A 17,517-nucleotide genomic window follows, 5' to 3' on the forward strand; every position below is an offset into this window, starting at 1 on the left:
CCCTCTCCCCCAGTACAGACACTTTCCCTCTGTACTGATACACTCCCCCACTCCCCCCTCTCTCCCCCTGTACTGATACACTCCCCCTGTACCCCCACTCTCCCTCTGTACCTTTGTATTCTCCCTCTCCCCAAGTACAGACACTCTCCCCCTGTACTGATACACTCCCCCAGTACAGACACTCTCCCCACTCTCCCCCTGTACTGATACACTCCCCCAGTACCCCCACTTCCCCCCACTCTCCCCCTATACTGATACACTCCCCCAGTACCCCCACTCTCCCCCTGTACTGATACACTCCCCCAGTACCCCCACTTCCCCCCACTCTCCCCCTATACTGATACACTCCCCCAGTACCCCCACTCTCCCCCTGTACTGATACACTCCCCCAGTACCCCCACTCTCCCCCTGTACCCCCACTCTCCCCCACTCTCCCCCTGTACTGATACACTCCCCCTGTACCCCCACTCTCCCTCTGTACTGATACACTCCCCCAGTACCCCCACTCCCCCCCTGTACTGATACACTCCCCCTGTACCCCCACTCTCCCTCTGTACTGATACACTCCCCCAGTACCCCCACTCCCCCCCTGTACTGATACACTCCCCCTGTACCCCCACTCTCCCCCTGTACTGATACACTCCCCCTGTACCCCCACTCTCCCCCTGTACCCCCACTCTCCCTCTGTACTGATACACTCCCCCAGTACCCCCACTCTCCCTCTGTACTGATACACTCCCCCTGTACCCCCACTCTCCCCCTGTACTGATACACTCCCCCTGTACCCCCACTCTCCCCCTGTACTGATACACTCCCCCAGTACCCCCACTCTCCCTCTGTACTGATACACTCCCCCTGTACCCCCACTCTCCCCCTGTACTGATACACTCCCCCTGTACCCCCACTCTCCCCCTGTACTGATACACTCCCCCAGTACCCCCACTCCCCCCCCTGTACTGATACACTCCCCCTGTACCCCCACTCTCCCCCTGTACTGATACACTCCCCCTGTACCCCCACTCTCCCCCTGTACTGATACACTCCCCCAGTACCCCCACTCCCCCCCTGTACTGATACACTCCCCCTGTACCCCCACTCTCCCTCTGTACTGATACACTCCCCCAGTACCCCCACTCTCCCCCTGTACCCCCACTCTCCCCCTGTACTGATACACTCCCCCAGTACCCCCACTCTCCCTTTGTACTGATACACTCCCCTTGTACCCCCTACTCCCCCCCTCTACCCCCACTCTCCCCCTGTACTGATACACTCCCCCTGTACCCCCATTCTCCCTCTGTACCCCCACTCTCTCCCAGTACCCCCACTCTCCCCCTGTACCCCCACTCTCCTTCTGTACTGATACACTCCCCCTGTACCCCCACTCTCCCTCTGTACCCCCGCTCTCTCCCAGTACCCCCACTCTCCCCCTGTACCCCCACTCTCCCTCTGTACTGATACACTCCCCCTGTACCCCCGCTCTCCCTCTGTACCCCCCACTCTCCCTCTGTACAGACACTCTCCCCCTGTACCCCCTCTCTCTCTGTACTGATACACTCCCCCTGTACCCCCACTCTCCCCCAGTACCCCCACTCTCTCTCTGTACTGATACACCCCCCAGTACCCCCACTCCCCCCCCTGTACTGATACACTCCCCCTGTACCCCCCACTCTCCCCCTGTACCCCCACTCCCCCCCTGTACTGATACACTCCCCCTGTACCCCCACTCTCCCTCTGTACCTCCACTCTCTCTCTGTACTGATACACTCCCCCTGTACCCCCACTCTCCCTCTGTACCTCCACTCTCTCTCTCTGTACAGACACTCTCCCTCTGAACTCTCCCCCAGTACCCCCACTCTCCCCCTGTACCCCCACTCTCCCCCAGTACCCCCACTCTCTCTCTGTACTGATACACCCCCCAGTACCCCCACTCCCCCCCTGTACTGATACACTCCCCCGTACCCCCCACTCTCCCCCTGTACCCCCACTCCCCCCCTGTACTGATACACTCCCCCTGTACCCCCACTCTCCCTCTGTACCCCCACTCTCCCTCTGTACTAATACACTCCCCCTGTACCCCCACTCTCCCTCTGTACCTCCACTCTCTCTCTCTGTACAGACACTCTCCCTCTGAACTCTCCCCCAGTACCCCCACTCTCCCCCTGTACCCCACTCCCCCCCAGTACCCCCACTCTTCCTCTGTACTGATACACTCCCCCTGTACCCCCCACTCTCCCCCTGTATAGACACTCCCCCCCAGTACCCCCACACAGCTCTGCTCTGGCCCTGCTGCCTGTGTTCCTCTCTCTCTCTCTGTGACATTTCCCACCCTGGCTGTCAGGCTGCTGTTCTCTGCTTCTTCCCTTTTAAGGAGAACAAACCCCCTGTTTCTCCCTGTGTCTGTCTCCCTGTGTATAAACTATACTACACACACACTGTACACACACACACACACACACTATACTGCACATACACTACTGCACACACAAACTGTACTACACACACACTATACTGCACACACTGCATACGCAGTATACTATACACACACCATACTACACACACACACTGTACAGTTCACACTATACTGTACACACAATATACTACAAATACACTGTATACACAGTATACTACAGACACACTGTATACACACCATACTAGACACTATACTGCACACGCACTCTATACACACAGTACACACACTATATACACAATGTATATACACTCTATAGACACTATACTACACACACACTATACTACACACAATGTATACACACCGTACACACACACACAATACTACACACTGTACACACAGTATATTACACACTATACTGCACACACTGTACACCCAATATACTACATGCACACTGTACACACAGTATACTACACACTATACTGCACACACAGTATACCACTCATACACACTGTACACACACTATATTACACACACACTGTATACACCGTATACTACACACACATACACTGTACACAATATACTACACACACACACAGTACACATTACACACACACACACTGTACACACACATATACACAGTATACAGTGGACACACTGTATACACACCATACTAGACACACTGTATACACAATATACTACACACTATACTGCACTCGCACTCTATACACACACAGTACAGTACACACACCGTACGCACACAATACTGAACTGCTGTACTACACACTCTGTATACACAATGTATATACACTATATTCACACACTGTATGGACACTATACTACACATGCTGTACACACTATACACACACACTGTATACTTCACACACTAACCCTAACCCCTCTCTTGGGGAGTGTGAGACACACTCTGTGGGTCGCCTAGGTACAGTAGATCCATTTTTAATGAACACAGTTTACTGTTGCTCCCACACTTCAGATTACACTAATTTATTCATTACCAATCCCATATCGGTTGCAGCTTGCACTATGAGAAAGACTAATTAATTCATGGTCCTGTATCAGTTACCTGCCTGGGTCTCGTCTGTTTTCAGCAGCAGCGCTGTGAGGGAGCGGGGGGGGGGGGGAGGTCAGTTGGTACAGCCCTGTGTACACTTCCAGTCCAGAGCAACAGACTGTTCCACTTCCCAAAATGGGGGGAGGGGGGGCTGCAGTTTTAGGACCATGATATCACAGCCGTCCACGCCGATTAGAAACAAACAAAACGTTTACCAGTCCGAATACAAGTACAGTTTATTGTTAAAACGCATAATAAATATTTCAACACCAAAACACCTCAGTTCTGCACAGCAACTCGATTGGAAACCGCTCCGGTCTTTTAATGTCGCCGTTCAGCAAAGTCCCCGGCGGCGCCGCGGGCGCGCACTTCGGCTGAGGCCCCGCCCACCAGCCCCGGCGCAAGGGGGAGGGGCCACGGCTCACGCCCCGCCCCCTCGGGGCTCTGGCGTCTCTGGCTCCTCCCCCTCGCACTGGTAGGCCAGCTCCGCCCTCTCGTACTCCAGCTCCCAGCCCTCGTACTCGGGCGCCTCCCCTCCGCACACCAGCTCCTCCCGCTCGTAGTCCAGCCCCTCCTCCTGCTCTGCCCCCCCGCTGGCCGGGAGGCTGCCCGGCCCCGCCCCCTCCCGGCCCTTCTTCAGGATGCCGTGGATGACGGGCGGCGGCCCCTGCTGCCCCTCGCCCTCGGCGCCCTCGGCGGCCTCCCGGGCCTCGGCGGCCAGCCGCAGCGCCCTCTCGCGCCGCTGCTGCCGGGCCTCGTGCACCTCGGCGGCGCCCTCGCCCACCAGCGTGACCTCCTCGCCCACGTGCGGGGGCTGCCGGGCGGGGTTGTGGTCGTAGGAGAGCAGGCGCAGGCGGGGCAGGTGCGCCAGGCTGGGGAAGCGGGCGATGCGGTTGCGGTCCAGGTCCAGGATCTCCAGCCCCTCCATGCGCAGCAGCGCGCGCGGGAAGCGCTCGAAGCGGTTGCCGTAGAGCCAGAGGCCGCGCAGCGCGGCCATGCGGGGCAGCTCGGCGGGCAGCGCGCGCAGCCGGTTGTCGCCCAGCTGCAGCGAGCGCAGGCGGGGCAGGTCCAGCAGGGGCCGCGGGAAGCTCTGCAGGTAGTTGCTCTCCACCCACAGGCAGCGCAGGCTCTGCAGGAGCCGGAAGTCGGCCGGCAGGCTCAGCAGCCGGTTGCTGCCCAGGTAGAGGCGCGTGAGGTTGCCCAGCTGGCACACGGCGGCGGGCACCTCCTCGATCTTGTTGAAGTCCAGCGCCAGGATGCGCAGGCCCTGCAGGGCGGCCAGCCCCTCGGGCAGCGCGCGCAGCCGGTTGGCGCTGGCGTACAGCTTCTCCAGCCGGGCCAGGCCGCACACGCGCCGCGGCAGGCGCCGCAGCTTCCTGTGGCTCAGGTCCAGCGCGCTGTCGGCCTCGGCGCCCGCCAGCAGCTCCTCCAGGCCCAGCGGCAGCTCCTCCTCCTCCTCCTCCTCGCCCCCCGCCGCCCCGCCCGTGGCGTTGCCCATGGGCCTAGCGCCGCCGCGCCCGCCCGCCCGCCCTGGCGCCCGCCTGGCCTCGGGTCCGCGGGTCTGCGGCCGCGCTGGGGGGGGGCATGGTGCTCAGCGCAGGGAGCCCTCTGGAACTGTCCCGGCAGCGCCCGTCACAGGTGCATCTCGGTCACAGGCACCAGCACGGCCCCCGTCCCCCTGTCCCCCTGCTCTAGTGTCCTGTCGCCCGGCCCTACTGCTCTAGTGTCCTGTCCCCCTGCTCTACTGCTCTAGTGTCCTGTCCCCCTGCTATAGTGTCCTGTACCCCTGTCCCCCTGCTCTATTGTCCTGTCGCCCGGCCCTACTGCTCTAGTGTCCCGTCCCCCTGCTCTAGTGTCCTGTACCCCTGTCCTCCTGCTCTAGTGTCCTGTACCCCTGTCCTCCTGTCCCCCTGTCCTCCTGCTCTAGTGTCCTGTACCCCTGTCCTCCTGTCCCCCTGCTCTAGTGTCCTGTCCCCCTGTCCTGTACCCCTGCCCTCCTGCTCTAGTGTCCTGTCCCCCTGTCCTCCTGCTCTAGTGTCCTGTCCCCCTGCCCACCTGCTCTAGTGTCCTGTCCCCCTGTCCTGTCCCCTTGTCCTCCTGCTCTAGTGTCCTGTCCCCCTGTCCTGTACCCCTGCCCTCCTGCTCTAGTGTCCTGTCCCCCTGTCCTCTGTCCTCCCTGTCCCGCTGTCCCGCTGTCCCGCTGGGCGGGGGGACTCACAGCCCCTCGCTGCCGGCCTGGCGGCTCCTCGCTTCTCCCGGGCGGCTCTGCTCCGGAGTGTCGGCGCGGCGGGCGGGGGTGGGGTGCGGGCGGACTCCCGGGCGCTTCCCGAGCGCTGAGCGGGCTCTCGCTGACCCGGTCCGGTGGGCGACGCGGTGGGTCCGGTCGTGACTCCTCCCGGTGAGCCCGGCGGCGGCTCCGCGGCTCCGCGACTTCTAAATACGGTGCTCTCGCGGCTGCCGCGCGGCTGGGCTGTGCGCAGGGGTTGCTAGGACCCGGCTCTTCCTTAGCAACCGGGGAGGAGGAACAGCAGCCCGGGCGGTCACATGGGCGGGCGCGCGCAAGCGCTACCCGGGACACAGAGCCCGCGCGCACCCCGGCCCTGCCGGAACCCCGGAAATACCCCCCCCCCGACACACACACACACACACACACACACACGAGCACCGCTGAAGAGACACACAGACAGGAGCACCGCTGGGGAGACACACAGAGAGAGACAGACAGGAGCACTGCTGGAGAGACACAGAGAGACACACAGATAGGAGCACCGCTGGAGAGACACACAGACAGGAGCACCGCTGGAGAGACACACAGAGAGACACACAGACAGGAGCACCGCTGGAGAGACACACAGAGACACAAAGACAGGAGCACCGCTGGAGAGACAGTGTCCTGGGCGAGCAGGAGAGACTGTTGCTCAAAAGGACGTGCTGTCCTGGCACTGTGTGTGACCACAGCAGGGCCACTCCGCCAGCCTGAGACTCACACAGGGTCATGAGCGGTCTGTGTCACAGGGGGGACAGACACCTGAAGGACTCGCGGAGACGGCCATGCAGGTTCAGACATGAGCTTTATTAAGCTTGTTACAGAATCTGTCCAGGGCGTCATCACTGCCCCAGGCAGGGGCGAGTCCACACTCTGGGCGTACCAGAGCACGTTAGAAACACGATCAAAATAATGAAAACGCAACCAGGCACACGCGTGTTAATCAGAGACTCGTTAGGCTAGGGGGAAGATCCTACAAGGAGAAACACAGTTTAACTTCCTGTTGTTCAGTAGTTGGGTCAGGCCCTAATTAAGCTAGAGAAGAGGCGTGATTTAATTACAGCAGTCTCAAATAGCCAGATTCACATATGGCCCCTCAACCCCTGTTACAGTCTGTCCTACAGCATGTAGTGTGTTTGGCTAACAGACATAAGAAATCTTGATCTAGGTGATATATGATAATTGACATACTAACGCATTGGCTTGAAGTTTGAAAATGAACACGGATCAACTGAAAGGACCAGCAGTAATCGCAGGCGTATGGCACTCAGCTGACGGAGTGTGAAACTCTCCTCTGGGCCGGAGGATGCCTGTACCTTCTCCCCCGGCTCCGCGGCCAGCTCGCCTCGCTGTCCTGAGCCTGTCCAGCTGTCTCCGGCCTGTCCTTCCCCTTCCTGGACACGGCGGCAGGGACAGAGCCGCTCGCTGGCCAGATTCGCTCCTCCTCTGCTGTGCTGCTCGTGAGGAAGTTGGCGTCTCCCTGCCAGACCCACGGCCAGAGCGCAGCGCTCACCTGCCTGCTGTTGAGCTCCAGCTGTCGAGACCCCGCTGTACACTGACAGCTTTGTGAATGAGTGTAAGAACGGGACAGCGCCCTCTAGGGTAAGAGAGCTGTCATAGCGGTCCTGGGCTGGAGCTGGACACCTTTACATTGATACACACATTGTCAGTGTGTTAGTGTGTGTGTATATATCAGTGTTTGTGTGTGTCTGTGAGTGTGTCAGTGCGTATGAGTGTGTTTGTGGGTGGCTGCTGTGGAGCTCCAGCCGTCAGCAGCTTCAGAGTGGAAAATCATCTAGAACTGAGCTTTGGCAACTGTAGCCGACTTGAGAACCAAGTTTGATCAGAGCGCGTTCTCGGGGTCCCGGATCGCGAACGGAGCGCGTTCTCGGGGTCCCGGATCGCGGACGGAGCGCGTTCTCGGGGTCCCGGATCGGAACTGGTCTGAGGAGAACACCGAACCGTTGTGAAGACACCAGCGCTGGCGAGAATGGACGTGCGCGCTGTCACGCTGCGTCTGTGCTGCTCTGTCCTGAGAGATGACCTCGGACACGGAGCTGATCTGCTCGAAGCGCCAGGGGAGCCCAGACTCTTCTCTGGAGCCACGCGCCCCAGCGGAGCGATGACAGGGTGCTGGGGTGGGCCACACAATTCTGAGGTTGAGAGACACACACACGCACACACGCGCACGCACTGACACAACCCCCAGCCTCACACAGGAACACTCCTTCATGCAGTGTCCCTCACTGACAACTGACACCTAGTGGCAGAGAGAGGCCAGTGTCCCCCTTCATCAACAGTGACACCTAGTGGCAGAGAGAGGCCAGTGACCCCGGTCGACGACAGCGACACCTGGTGGCAGAGAGAGGCCAGTGTCCCCCATCATCAACAGTGACACCTAGTGGCAGAGAGAGGCCAGTGACCCCGGTCGACAACAGTGACACCTAGTGGCAGAGAGAGGCCAGTGTCCCTCACTGACAACAGCGACACCTAGTGGCAGAGAGAGGCCAGTGACCCCGGTCGACAACAGTGACAGCTAGTGGCAGAGAGAGGCCAGTGTCCCTCATTGACAACAGTGACACCTAGTGGCAGAGAGAGGCCAGTGTCCCCCTTCATCAACAGTGACACCTAGTGGCAGAGAGAGGCCAGTGACCCCGGTCGACGACAGCGACACCTAGTGGCAGAGAGAGGCCAGTGTCCCCCATCATCAACAGTGACACCTAGTGGCAGAGAGAGGCCAGTGACCCCGGTCGACAACAGTGACACCTAGTGGCAGAGAGAGGCCAGTGTCCCCCTTCATCAACAGTGACACCTAGTGGCAGAGAGAGGCCAGTGACCCCGGTCGACAACAGTGACACCTAGTGGCAGAGAGAGGCCAGTGTCCCCCTTCATCAACAGTGACACCTAGTGGCAGAGAGAGGCCAGTGTCCCTCACTGACAACAGTGACAGCTAGTGGCAGAGAGAGGCCAGTGTCCCTCATTGACAACAGCGACACCTAGTGGCAGAGAGAGGCCAGTGTCCCCCATCATCAACAGTGACACCTAGTGGCAGGGCCCCCTCACACGTGCCAGAAAGAGGACCTTCACAGTCCAGCCCGCTTCAGAGCACATCTTCCCCAGGGACATGTCCTCCTCCGACAGGCCTGTGGACATCGTCCAGCAGAGCAGGGGGCTCCTGCAGGTTGTGGAACAGGGGTCACTGGGCGGAGAGGTGCGGCTCCATCTTCTGAACGGGGAGGTCGGGGAGGCCAGGGGTGCGAGTGTCAGGCCTAGGCCTGCCCTCACCTGTGCAGGTAGGCATCAAGCCAGAGGCGTCCCGAGTCCTTCAGGGAGCTGCGAGAGAGGGAGAGGGCGGTGAGGGGCCGCGGACGCGCGGTGGGCAGGGGCACGCGGCGGGCAGGGGCACGCGGCGGGCACGGACGGCGGGGGGACTCACCGCACAATGTCGGCGAAGGCAGTGATGAGGGGTTTGCTCGTGTACTCCAGCCCGTGGCGCTGGCACAGCGAGCGCACCAGGGGCGCCACCGCGGCGTAGCTGTGGCGAGGCATCGTGGGAAACAGGCTGCGGGAGAGGAGGGACAGAGGGACAGTGGGCAGTGCTGCACGCTGACCCGCACCGGGACGCCGGACACGGGGACACAGAGCGGACGGCTCGCACGGAAACTCACTGGTGCTCGATCTGGAAGTTGAGGTGTCCTGTGAACCAATCGTTAAATAAGGACTGGTGCACGTTGCAGGTTGCCTGGACCTATCAGAGAGCAGAAACAGCCTGTTACCGGGCAGAATTCAGAGCAGCAGATGTGTGCCAGCCCATCACACTCAGGCTGAGCAGACCTCTACAGCTCGATAGACCATTGGCACCTGCATGGTGAGCCAGTCCCGGTTCTGGTCCCGATCGATGTGCATGGGGATGTGGTTCATCTGGGTCACCCACACAAACCAGTTACTCTCTAGGAACCTGCAGGACATAAGCAGAACACACACTGTCTCTATAAGCAGAACACACACTGTCTGCGCCACACTGTCTCTGCGCCACTGTGTTAGACAGTCACACTGTCTCTGCGCCACACTGTCACACTGTCACACTGACACAGTCACACTGTCTCTGCGCCACACTGTCACGCTCTCACACTGACACAGTCACACTGTCTCTGCGCCACTGTGTTAGACAGTCACACTGTCTCTGCGCCACTGTGTTAGACTGTCATTGTCTCTGTGCTGTGTTACACTCTGTCTATAACTTACCTCACCAGGAAAAACAGACCCAGGAAGGCCGGGAGTCCAAGCAGGGGCAGGTAGCACAATGTGAACCGAATATAAAAAGACAGCATCCACAGCAGGTCCTGAGGGCAGAGACAGAAACTCAGCTTCCATCTAGCACCTCCTACAGGGCGCCACCACACCTGCAAGACCACGAGCTCTGACTGACCCACCTGCCACTGGTGACGCCTCACAGCAAAGTAGAAGATGTACCACTGGAAATACAGAGGGATCAGAGCTGGAGGACCGACTGTGAAGAGAACAACAGTCATGAGCATCGCTGTAGAGACACACAGACAGGAGCACCGCTGGAGAGACACACACAGACAGGAGCACCTCTGTAGAGACACACAGACAGCAGCACCTCTGTAGAGACACACAGACAGAGAGACACACAGACAGGAGCACCGCTGTAGAGACACACAGAGAGAGACACACAGACAGGAGCACCGCTGGAGAGACACACACAGACAGGAGCACCGCTGGAGAGACACACAGAGATGGGCTGATACTGAAAGGAACACAGACAGGAAGGGAGAAGGAGGGGCAGGCTGATAGGTTAATACATGATGAAGATACGCAGAGACTCACGGAGGAAGAAGTATTTGTGCTGGTACTGATAAGGCATGTACTTCCTCTTCTGAGCTCCCAGCTGAGAACGACAGGCACACAGGTTAAAGCACGCGCCGTTCGGGAAGCCCGGAGTGCGACTGTCTGCCACCCAGTGGCGGCACGAGGTACTGACCTCGACAGAGAGCGTCTTTCCCAGGGCGAACAGCAGGGGGTGCATGTTGATGTCCGGGTCCTTGCGGTAGCAGTTGGGCTTGGCGTGATGCTGGAAGTGCAGATGGTTCCACCAGCTCGCTGGAGCCCCCTACAGGACAGAGAGCGCATGAGCACCACTGCCCCAGGACCCGCTGCGATACTCTGGACTGGGCCGGTACCGGTACGACCAGGCTACACCAAGTCGAACTGGACTGGACCAGGACAGGATGTACTGGGCTGTACTGAACTGGTCAGAAAGAGTCCCACCCTGACCTTCAGGTGTCCAATGACGAATCTGTGAAACAGGTGGTTCCAGCGGGACGTCCCGCACACGGACAGGTGACCGAAATCATGCTGAAGCCACCCAGCTTGGGCCTGAGAGAGAAACATCACTGAATACGGCACAAAATAACACTGAACACAGCATCAAATAGCACTCAACAGTGTTTCTGTTAATGAAAACAGCACATCATGAGGAGAGCCTGCCTGGAAACAGCAGCCATATCACCCTGCAGCTCACAACTGACAGCCCACTGGAGCCCAGCAGGTGTGAGTCTGGTCAGAACCTGGAGGGGAGACTCCTGGGAAAAACCTGGGAAAGGTTGCTGCTGGAAGAGGTGTTAGTGGGGCCAGCAGGGGGCGCTCACCCTGCAGTCCATGTGGGTCCTAATGCCCCAGTATAGTGACGGGGACACTATACTGTAAACAGGCGCTGTCCTTCGGATGAGACGTAAAACCGAGGTCCTGACTCTCTGTGGTCATTAAAAATCCCAGGGTGTTTCTCGAGAAGAGTAGGGGTGTAACCTCGGCGTCCTGGCCAAATTTCCCATTGGCCCTTACCAATCATAGCCTCCTAATAATCCCCCTCTATGAACTGGCTTCATTACTCTGCTCTCCTCCCCACTGAGAGCTGAGTGAGCGTTGTGGTGCACTATGGCTGCTGTCGCATCATCCAGGTGGGGCTGCACATTGGTGGGGGTGGAGGGGATCCCCATTACCTGTAAAGCGCTTTGAGTGGAGTGTCCAGAAAAGCGCTATATAAGTGTAAACAATTAAATAATTAATAATTGAAACAGCCGACAGCAGAGAGGAGCAAGGAGAGGAGAGCTGGAGGCTGAAAGGAGAGGAGACACAGGCTCTGCGACTGATCGACTGACTGGAACGGCTCTGGGCAGACCGAAGGATCGGGAACTCAAACCTGCACAGTGCTCAGTAGAATCGCAGTAACAGCAAAGGCCCACCAGGAGGCGCCCCCGAGCCAGAGGGTGAGCCAGGCCAGCACGTCCAGCAGCAGGATGTGGGCAAGAGCTGCGAGGAAGAAGAGCCAGCGGGGCTGCAGGAGGCCCGTCTCCTCAACCACAGCGCGCAGGCGGCGGAAATCCTCCGTCAGGGAGAGCTGCACAGGCAACCAACAGGGGGAGACACTGAGTCCACTGGGAATGTCCTCCCCCACACAGAGACAGGCAGACAGAGTCCACTGGGAATATCCCCACGCCCAACAATGTTCAATATCTATATCAACGAATTAGCAGGAATGTTGGAACAGTCTGCAGCTCCTGGTCTCACACTATACAGCACAGAAATCAAGTTCCTGCTCTCTGCAGATGACCTGGTCCTGCTGTTGCCCACAGAACAGGGGCTGTAGCAGAACCTGGCACTGCTGGAGCAGTACTGTCAGACCTGGGCACTGCCAGCCCATCTGGACCCAGAACAGGGGCTGCAGCAGAACCTGGCACTGCTGGAGCAGTACTGTCAGACCTGGGCACTGACAGTCAATCTGGACCCAGAACAGGGGCTACAGCAGAGCCTGGCAGTGAAGGCACTAAGGGAGAAGGCACTCAGGGCTTTCTACACAATAAGAAGGAGGCTCTTCAACATCAACAAACCAACAGGAATCTGGCTCCAAATATTTCAAAGTGTAATCCAACCCATTGCCCTAAACGGCAGTGAAGTGTGGGGTCCCCTCACAGACCAGGAGTACACTCAATGGGACAAACACCCCACAGAAACTCTGCACATGGAGATCTGTAGAAACATCCTCAGTGTGCAGAGAAAAACACCTAACAACGGGTGCAGGGCCGAATTAGGCCAGTACCTACTATTGATAAACATACAGAAAAGAGTATTAAAGTATTGGCTACACCTAAAAAACAGCGACCAAAATTCCTACCACCACAAAGCCCTCCAAAACAGAGCCCCCTGAGCCAGCTGGTCCTGAGGCTCACTGACCTGAGCCACACCGACACTAACCAGCATCAGGACAGCACTGCTAGAGCACCACAACTCAGACTCAAACAGCAATATCTCACACACTGGGACACACACACACAAACACAACATAAACTGGAATGCTACAGAACCCTAAACACACAATACACACTAGCTGAATATTTGACCAAGATTAGAAACAGCAAAAAGAAACAGACCCTGAGAAGTACAGGCTCAGTGACCACAGCCTGGCCAGAGAAACTGGACACAGGCAGACCTGGCTGCCCAGAGAGGACAGGCTGTGCTCCCACTGCCAGCAGGGAGAAATAGAGACAGAGGTGCACTTCCTACTGCACTGTGACAGATACTCTGGGATGAGAGAAACATTCTTCCCTAAATTCAGAAATCTAGTCCCAGAGTTTCCACACCTGCCAGAATCACAACGGGTCCCAATCCTACTGGGAGAGGGAGGAGGGAACTCAGTTGAACTGGCAGCCCAGTATGTGATCTCCTGTCCCAGCCTGAGGAACAGTGAGTCTGTCTCCCAGTAATGCTCCAGCCGCCTACAGTATATGTCAATATTTAATGATATGTCTTTGTTGTAAATGTCTGTAATATGTCTGTAGATTTTATTTTACTTTTATTTTTTGTTTTGTTTTGTGTTAATTTTATTATTTTTATTTGCTTTGGCAACACTGATTGTACCCATTGGTCATGCTAATAAAGCACCTTGAATTGAAATTGAGGGGAGGGGGAGAGGGGAGAGGGGAGAGGGGATACTCACACTCTTGCTGGGCTCCACGCTGGGCTCCCCAGGGGCCAGCTCTCCCACCAGAAGGGCGTTCAGATGGCGCCTCACCAGCCGCTTGTCGATGTGGAAGGCAGTGAAGGCGTCCTGAGACAGAGGATCCCCACAGCGCTCACCAGCCTCGAACTCCAGCAGGCGCACCGGGCACCAGCAGAGCAGTGTTTGTGTACCGGGAGAGTAATACCTGCGGCTCAGGGCTTTCCTGCCTGCCCCTCCTCACTCTACCCCACCCCACCCCACGCACCCCCTCCTGCCCTCTCTCTCCCCCTGCCCCCCTCACTCTACCCCACCCCACCCCACGCACCCCCTCCTGCCCTCTCTCTCCCCCTGCCCCCCCTCACTCTACCCCTCCTGCCTACCCCACCCCACCTCACGCACTCCCTCCTGCCCTCTCTCTCCCCCTGCCCCCCCTCACTCTACCCCACCCCACCCCACGCACCCCCTCCTGCCCTCTCTCTCCCCCTGCCCCCCCTCACTCTGCTCCTCCTGCACCCCCCTCACTCTGCCCCCTCCTGCCGCCCCCACCCCACCCTGCCCCCTCCTGCACCCCCCTCACTCCCCCTGCCCCCCCTCACTCTGCTCCTCCTGCCGCCCCCACCCCACTCCACCCTGCCCCCTCCTGCACCCCCCTCACTCCCCCTGCACCCCCTCACTCTGCCATGAGTAACACTCTACAGTGTGCAAGAGCGCTCCAGTGTGTCAGTGTATTACAGTGTGTCAGAGTATTACAATGTGAAAGAGCACTCCAGTGTGTCAGAATATTAGTGTGCAAGAGTATTACAGTGTGCAAGAGCGCTCCAGTGTGCAGAGTATTACACTATGAGAGTATTACAGTGTGAAAGAGTATTACAGTGTCAGAATAATAGTGTGCAAGAGTATTACAGTGTGCAAGAGCGCTCCAGTGTGCAAGAGCGCTCCAGTGTGTCAGAGTATTACAGTATGAGAGTATTACACTGGGTAAGAGTATTACAGTGGGTAAGAGCGCTCCAGTGTGTCAGAGTATTAGTTTGTGAGAGCGCTCCAGTGTGTCAGAGTATTACAGTGTGCAAGAGCGCTCCAGTGTGTCAGAGTATTACAGTGGGTAAGAGTATTACAGCTGAAAGAGTATTACAGTGCGTGAGAGCGTTCCAGTGTGTCAGAGTATTACAGTGTTAAAGAGCACTCTAGTGTGTCAGTGTATTACAGTTGAAAGAGTATTACAGTGTGTGAGAGCGCTCCATTGTGAAAGAACATTACAGTGTGTCAGAGTATTAAAGTGCATGAGGACGCTCCAGTGTGTCAGAGTATTATACTGTGTAAGAGCGCTCCAGTGTGAAAGAGCGCTCCAGTGTGTCAGAGTATTACAGTGTGTCAGAGCGCTCCACTGTGTCAGAGTATTACAGTGTGAAAGAGCGCTCCAGTGTGTCAGAGTATTACAGTGTGAAAGAGCGCTCCAGTGTGTCAGAGTATTACAGTGTGTCAGAGCACTCCAGTGTGTCAGAGTATTACAGTGGGTAAGAGTGCTCCACTGTGTCAGAGTATTACAGTGGGTAAGAGCGCTCCACTGTGTCAGAGTATTACAGTGTGTCAGAGTATTACAGTGGGTAAGAGTGTGTAATACAGCGCTGGGAATGACAGAGGCAGGCAGGACACCCGCACTCCATCAGCCCGATTCCACGAAGGAAAGAGTGACGTCACTCACCGTGGCATCCTGGCCAGCGTAGTGCGCCAGAAGTCTCGGTCCCCCGGGATGACGCAGCCTGAAGTTGGTGACGTCATACACCTTCCTGTCAATCACCAGCCAGCGTTCCTCGCTCCCGCGACCCCCAGCGCGCTCCTGCACCTCGAGCCAAGTCAGCTGCCGCAGCACAGGGTTGCTCTCTGCGCCTGCGCCCATCCCGCCGGCCGAAAGCACCGAACCGGGACCAGAAGCGCCCGCGGACCAAAACACCGGGAGCACGCAGTTCAGGCCGAGCCGAGATCACGCCACTAACACGTCCTCAGCCACGCGCGGAACATCCTCCTGGACCCTTTTATCCGCGAGATGCTGCTGCTGCCCCGCCTCCCCCAGGCGCTCGCTTCAGCACGGGACACTCCCACCCCCACTCGCGCAGCCCGCAGCCGATTGGGCCGCCTCGCGCAGGTGATCCGGAGGCGCCGCTGATTGGTGGAACCGGGACCGCTGAGCTCCGGCCGCCTGACGCCCCCAGCAGAGCAACCCCCGCCCGGGCTCACAGAGCGCACTGGTGCTGTCAGAGCACCCGTCTGTGTCTCCGTGTGTGTGAGTGTCTGTAAGTCTGTCTCTTTGTGTGTGTGAGTGTGTCTGTGTGAATCTGTGTGTGGGGGTGTGTGAGTCTGTGTCTCTGTGTATAAGTGTGTCTGTGAGTCTATGTGTGGGTGTGTGTGTGTCTGTGTGAATCTCAATAATAATAATACAGTGTGTGATCTCCTGTCCCAGCCTGAGGAACAGACAGTGAGCCTGTCTCTCAATAATAATAATACAGTGTGTGATCTCCTGTCACAGCCTGAGGAACAGTGAGCCTGTCTCTCAATAATAATAATACAGTGTGTGATCTCCTGTCCCAGCCTGAGGAACAGACAGTGAGCCTGTCTCTCAATAATAATAATACAGTGTGTGATCTCCTGTCCCAGCCTGAGGAACAGACAGTGAGCCTGTCTCTCTATAATAATAATACAGTGTGTGATCTCCTGTCCCAGCCTGAGGAACAGACAGTGAGCCTGTCTCTCAATAATAATAATACAGTGTGTGATCTCCTGTCCCATCCTGAGGAACAGACAGTGAGCCTGTCTCTCAATAATAATAATACAGTGTGTGATCTCCTGTCACAGCCTGAGGAACAGTGAGCCTGTCTCTCAATAATAATAATACAGTGTGTGATCTCCTGTCCCAGCCTGAGGAACAGACAGTGAGCCTGTCTCTCAATATAAAATACAGTGTGTGATCTTCTGTCCCAGCCTGAAGAACAGACAGTGAGCCTGTCTCTCAATAATAATAGTAATACAGTGTATGATCTCCTGTCACAGCCTGAGGAACAGACAGTGAGCTTGTCTCTCAATAAGAATAATACAGTGTGTGATCTTTTGTCCCAGCCTGAAGAACAGACAGTGAGCCTGTCTCTCAATAATAATAGTAATACAGTGTATGATCTCCTGTCACAGCCTGAGGAACAGTGAGCCTGTCTCTCAATAGTAATACAGTTTGTGATCTCCTGTCCTTGCCTCAGGAACAGACAGTGAGCCTGTCTCTCAATAATAATACAGTGTGTGATCTCCTGTCCCAGCCTCAGGAACAGACAGTGAGTCTGTCTCTCAATAATAATAATACAGTGTGTGATCTCCTGTCCCAGCCTGAGGAACAGTGAGCCTGTCTCTCAATAATAATAATACAGTGTGTGATCTCCTGTCCCAGCCTGAGGAACAGTGAGCCTGTCTCTCAATAATAATAATACAGTGTGTGATCTCCTGAGCCAGCCTGAGGATCAGACAGTGAGCCTGTCTCTCAATAATAATAATAATACAGTGTGTGATCTCCTGTCCCAGCCTGAAGAACAGAGAGCCTGTCTCTCAATAATAATAATACAGTGTGTGATCTCCTGTCCCATCCTGAGGAACCGAGAGCCTGTCTCTTAATAATAATACAGTGTGTGATCTCCTGTCCCAGCCTGAGGAACAGACAGTGAGCCTGTCTCTCAATATTAATAATACAGTGTGTGATCTCCTGTCCCAGCCTG

The 17,517-nt window shown here is 56.9% G+C and overlaps 2 protein-coding genes across 2 annotated transcripts; both read right to left on the reverse strand.

The window, feature by feature from the left end:
- Window positions 1-3,749: 3,749 nt before the first annotated feature.
- lrrc10b (leucine rich repeat containing 10B) lies at window positions 3,750-4,977 on the reverse strand. The gene has a single exon (XM_088935072.1). The coding sequence runs from the start codon at window positions 4,975-4,977 to the stop codon at window positions 3,901-3,903; it is 1,077 nt and encodes a 358-aa protein (XP_088791198.1). The 3' UTR covers window positions 3,750-3,900.
- A 1,554-nt stretch (window positions 4,978-6,531) lies between these two features.
- On the reverse strand, window positions 6,532-15,882 carry LOC148819712 (acyl-CoA (8-3)-desaturase-like). The gene is made up of 12 exons (XM_088934485.1): window positions 15,468-15,882; window positions 13,763-13,873; window positions 11,969-12,166; window positions 11,044-11,145; window positions 10,751-10,879; window positions 10,597-10,657; window positions 10,179-10,255; window positions 9,991-10,088; window positions 9,607-9,703; window positions 9,414-9,493; window positions 9,182-9,307; window positions 6,532-9,078 (listed from the first exon to the last, which is right to left on the reverse strand). Exons 1-12 carry the CDS (start codon window positions 15,660-15,662, stop codon window positions 9,027-9,029), a joined length of 1,326 nt encoding a protein of 441 aa, XP_088790611.1. The 5' UTR covers window positions 15,663-15,882; the 3' UTR covers window positions 6,532-9,026.
- Window positions 15,883-17,517: the final 1,635 nt, after the last annotated feature.

The sequence above is a fragment of the Atractosteus spatula genome, chromosome 16, assembly GCF_055471065.1.
Source record: "Atractosteus spatula isolate fAtrSpa1 chromosome 16, fAtrSpa1.hap1, whole genome shotgun sequence".
Lineage (NCBI taxonomy): Eukaryota > Metazoa > Chordata > Actinopteri > Semionotiformes > Lepisosteidae > Atractosteus > Atractosteus spatula.

Excerpts from the sequence above, each read along its gene's own strand:
- lrrc10b (XM_088935072.1), bottom strand. The coding sequence starts at position 4,977 with ATGGGCAACGCCACGGGCGGGGCGGCGGGGGGCGAGGAGGAGGAGGAG.
- LOC148819712 (XM_088934485.1), bottom strand. The coding sequence starts at position 15,662 with ATGGGCGCAGGCGCAGAGAGCAACCCTGTGCTGCGGCAGCTGACTTGG. Across the intron at positions 10,089-10,178 it reads TGAGGCGTCACCAGTGGCAG|GACCTGCTGTGGATGCTGTC; the intron begins GTGGGTCAGTCA and ends CTCTGCCCTCAG. Across the intron at positions 9,079-9,181 it reads GCCTTCGCCGACATTGTGCG|CTCCCTGAAGGACTCGGGAC; the intron begins GTGAGTCCCCCC and ends CCTCTCTCGCAG.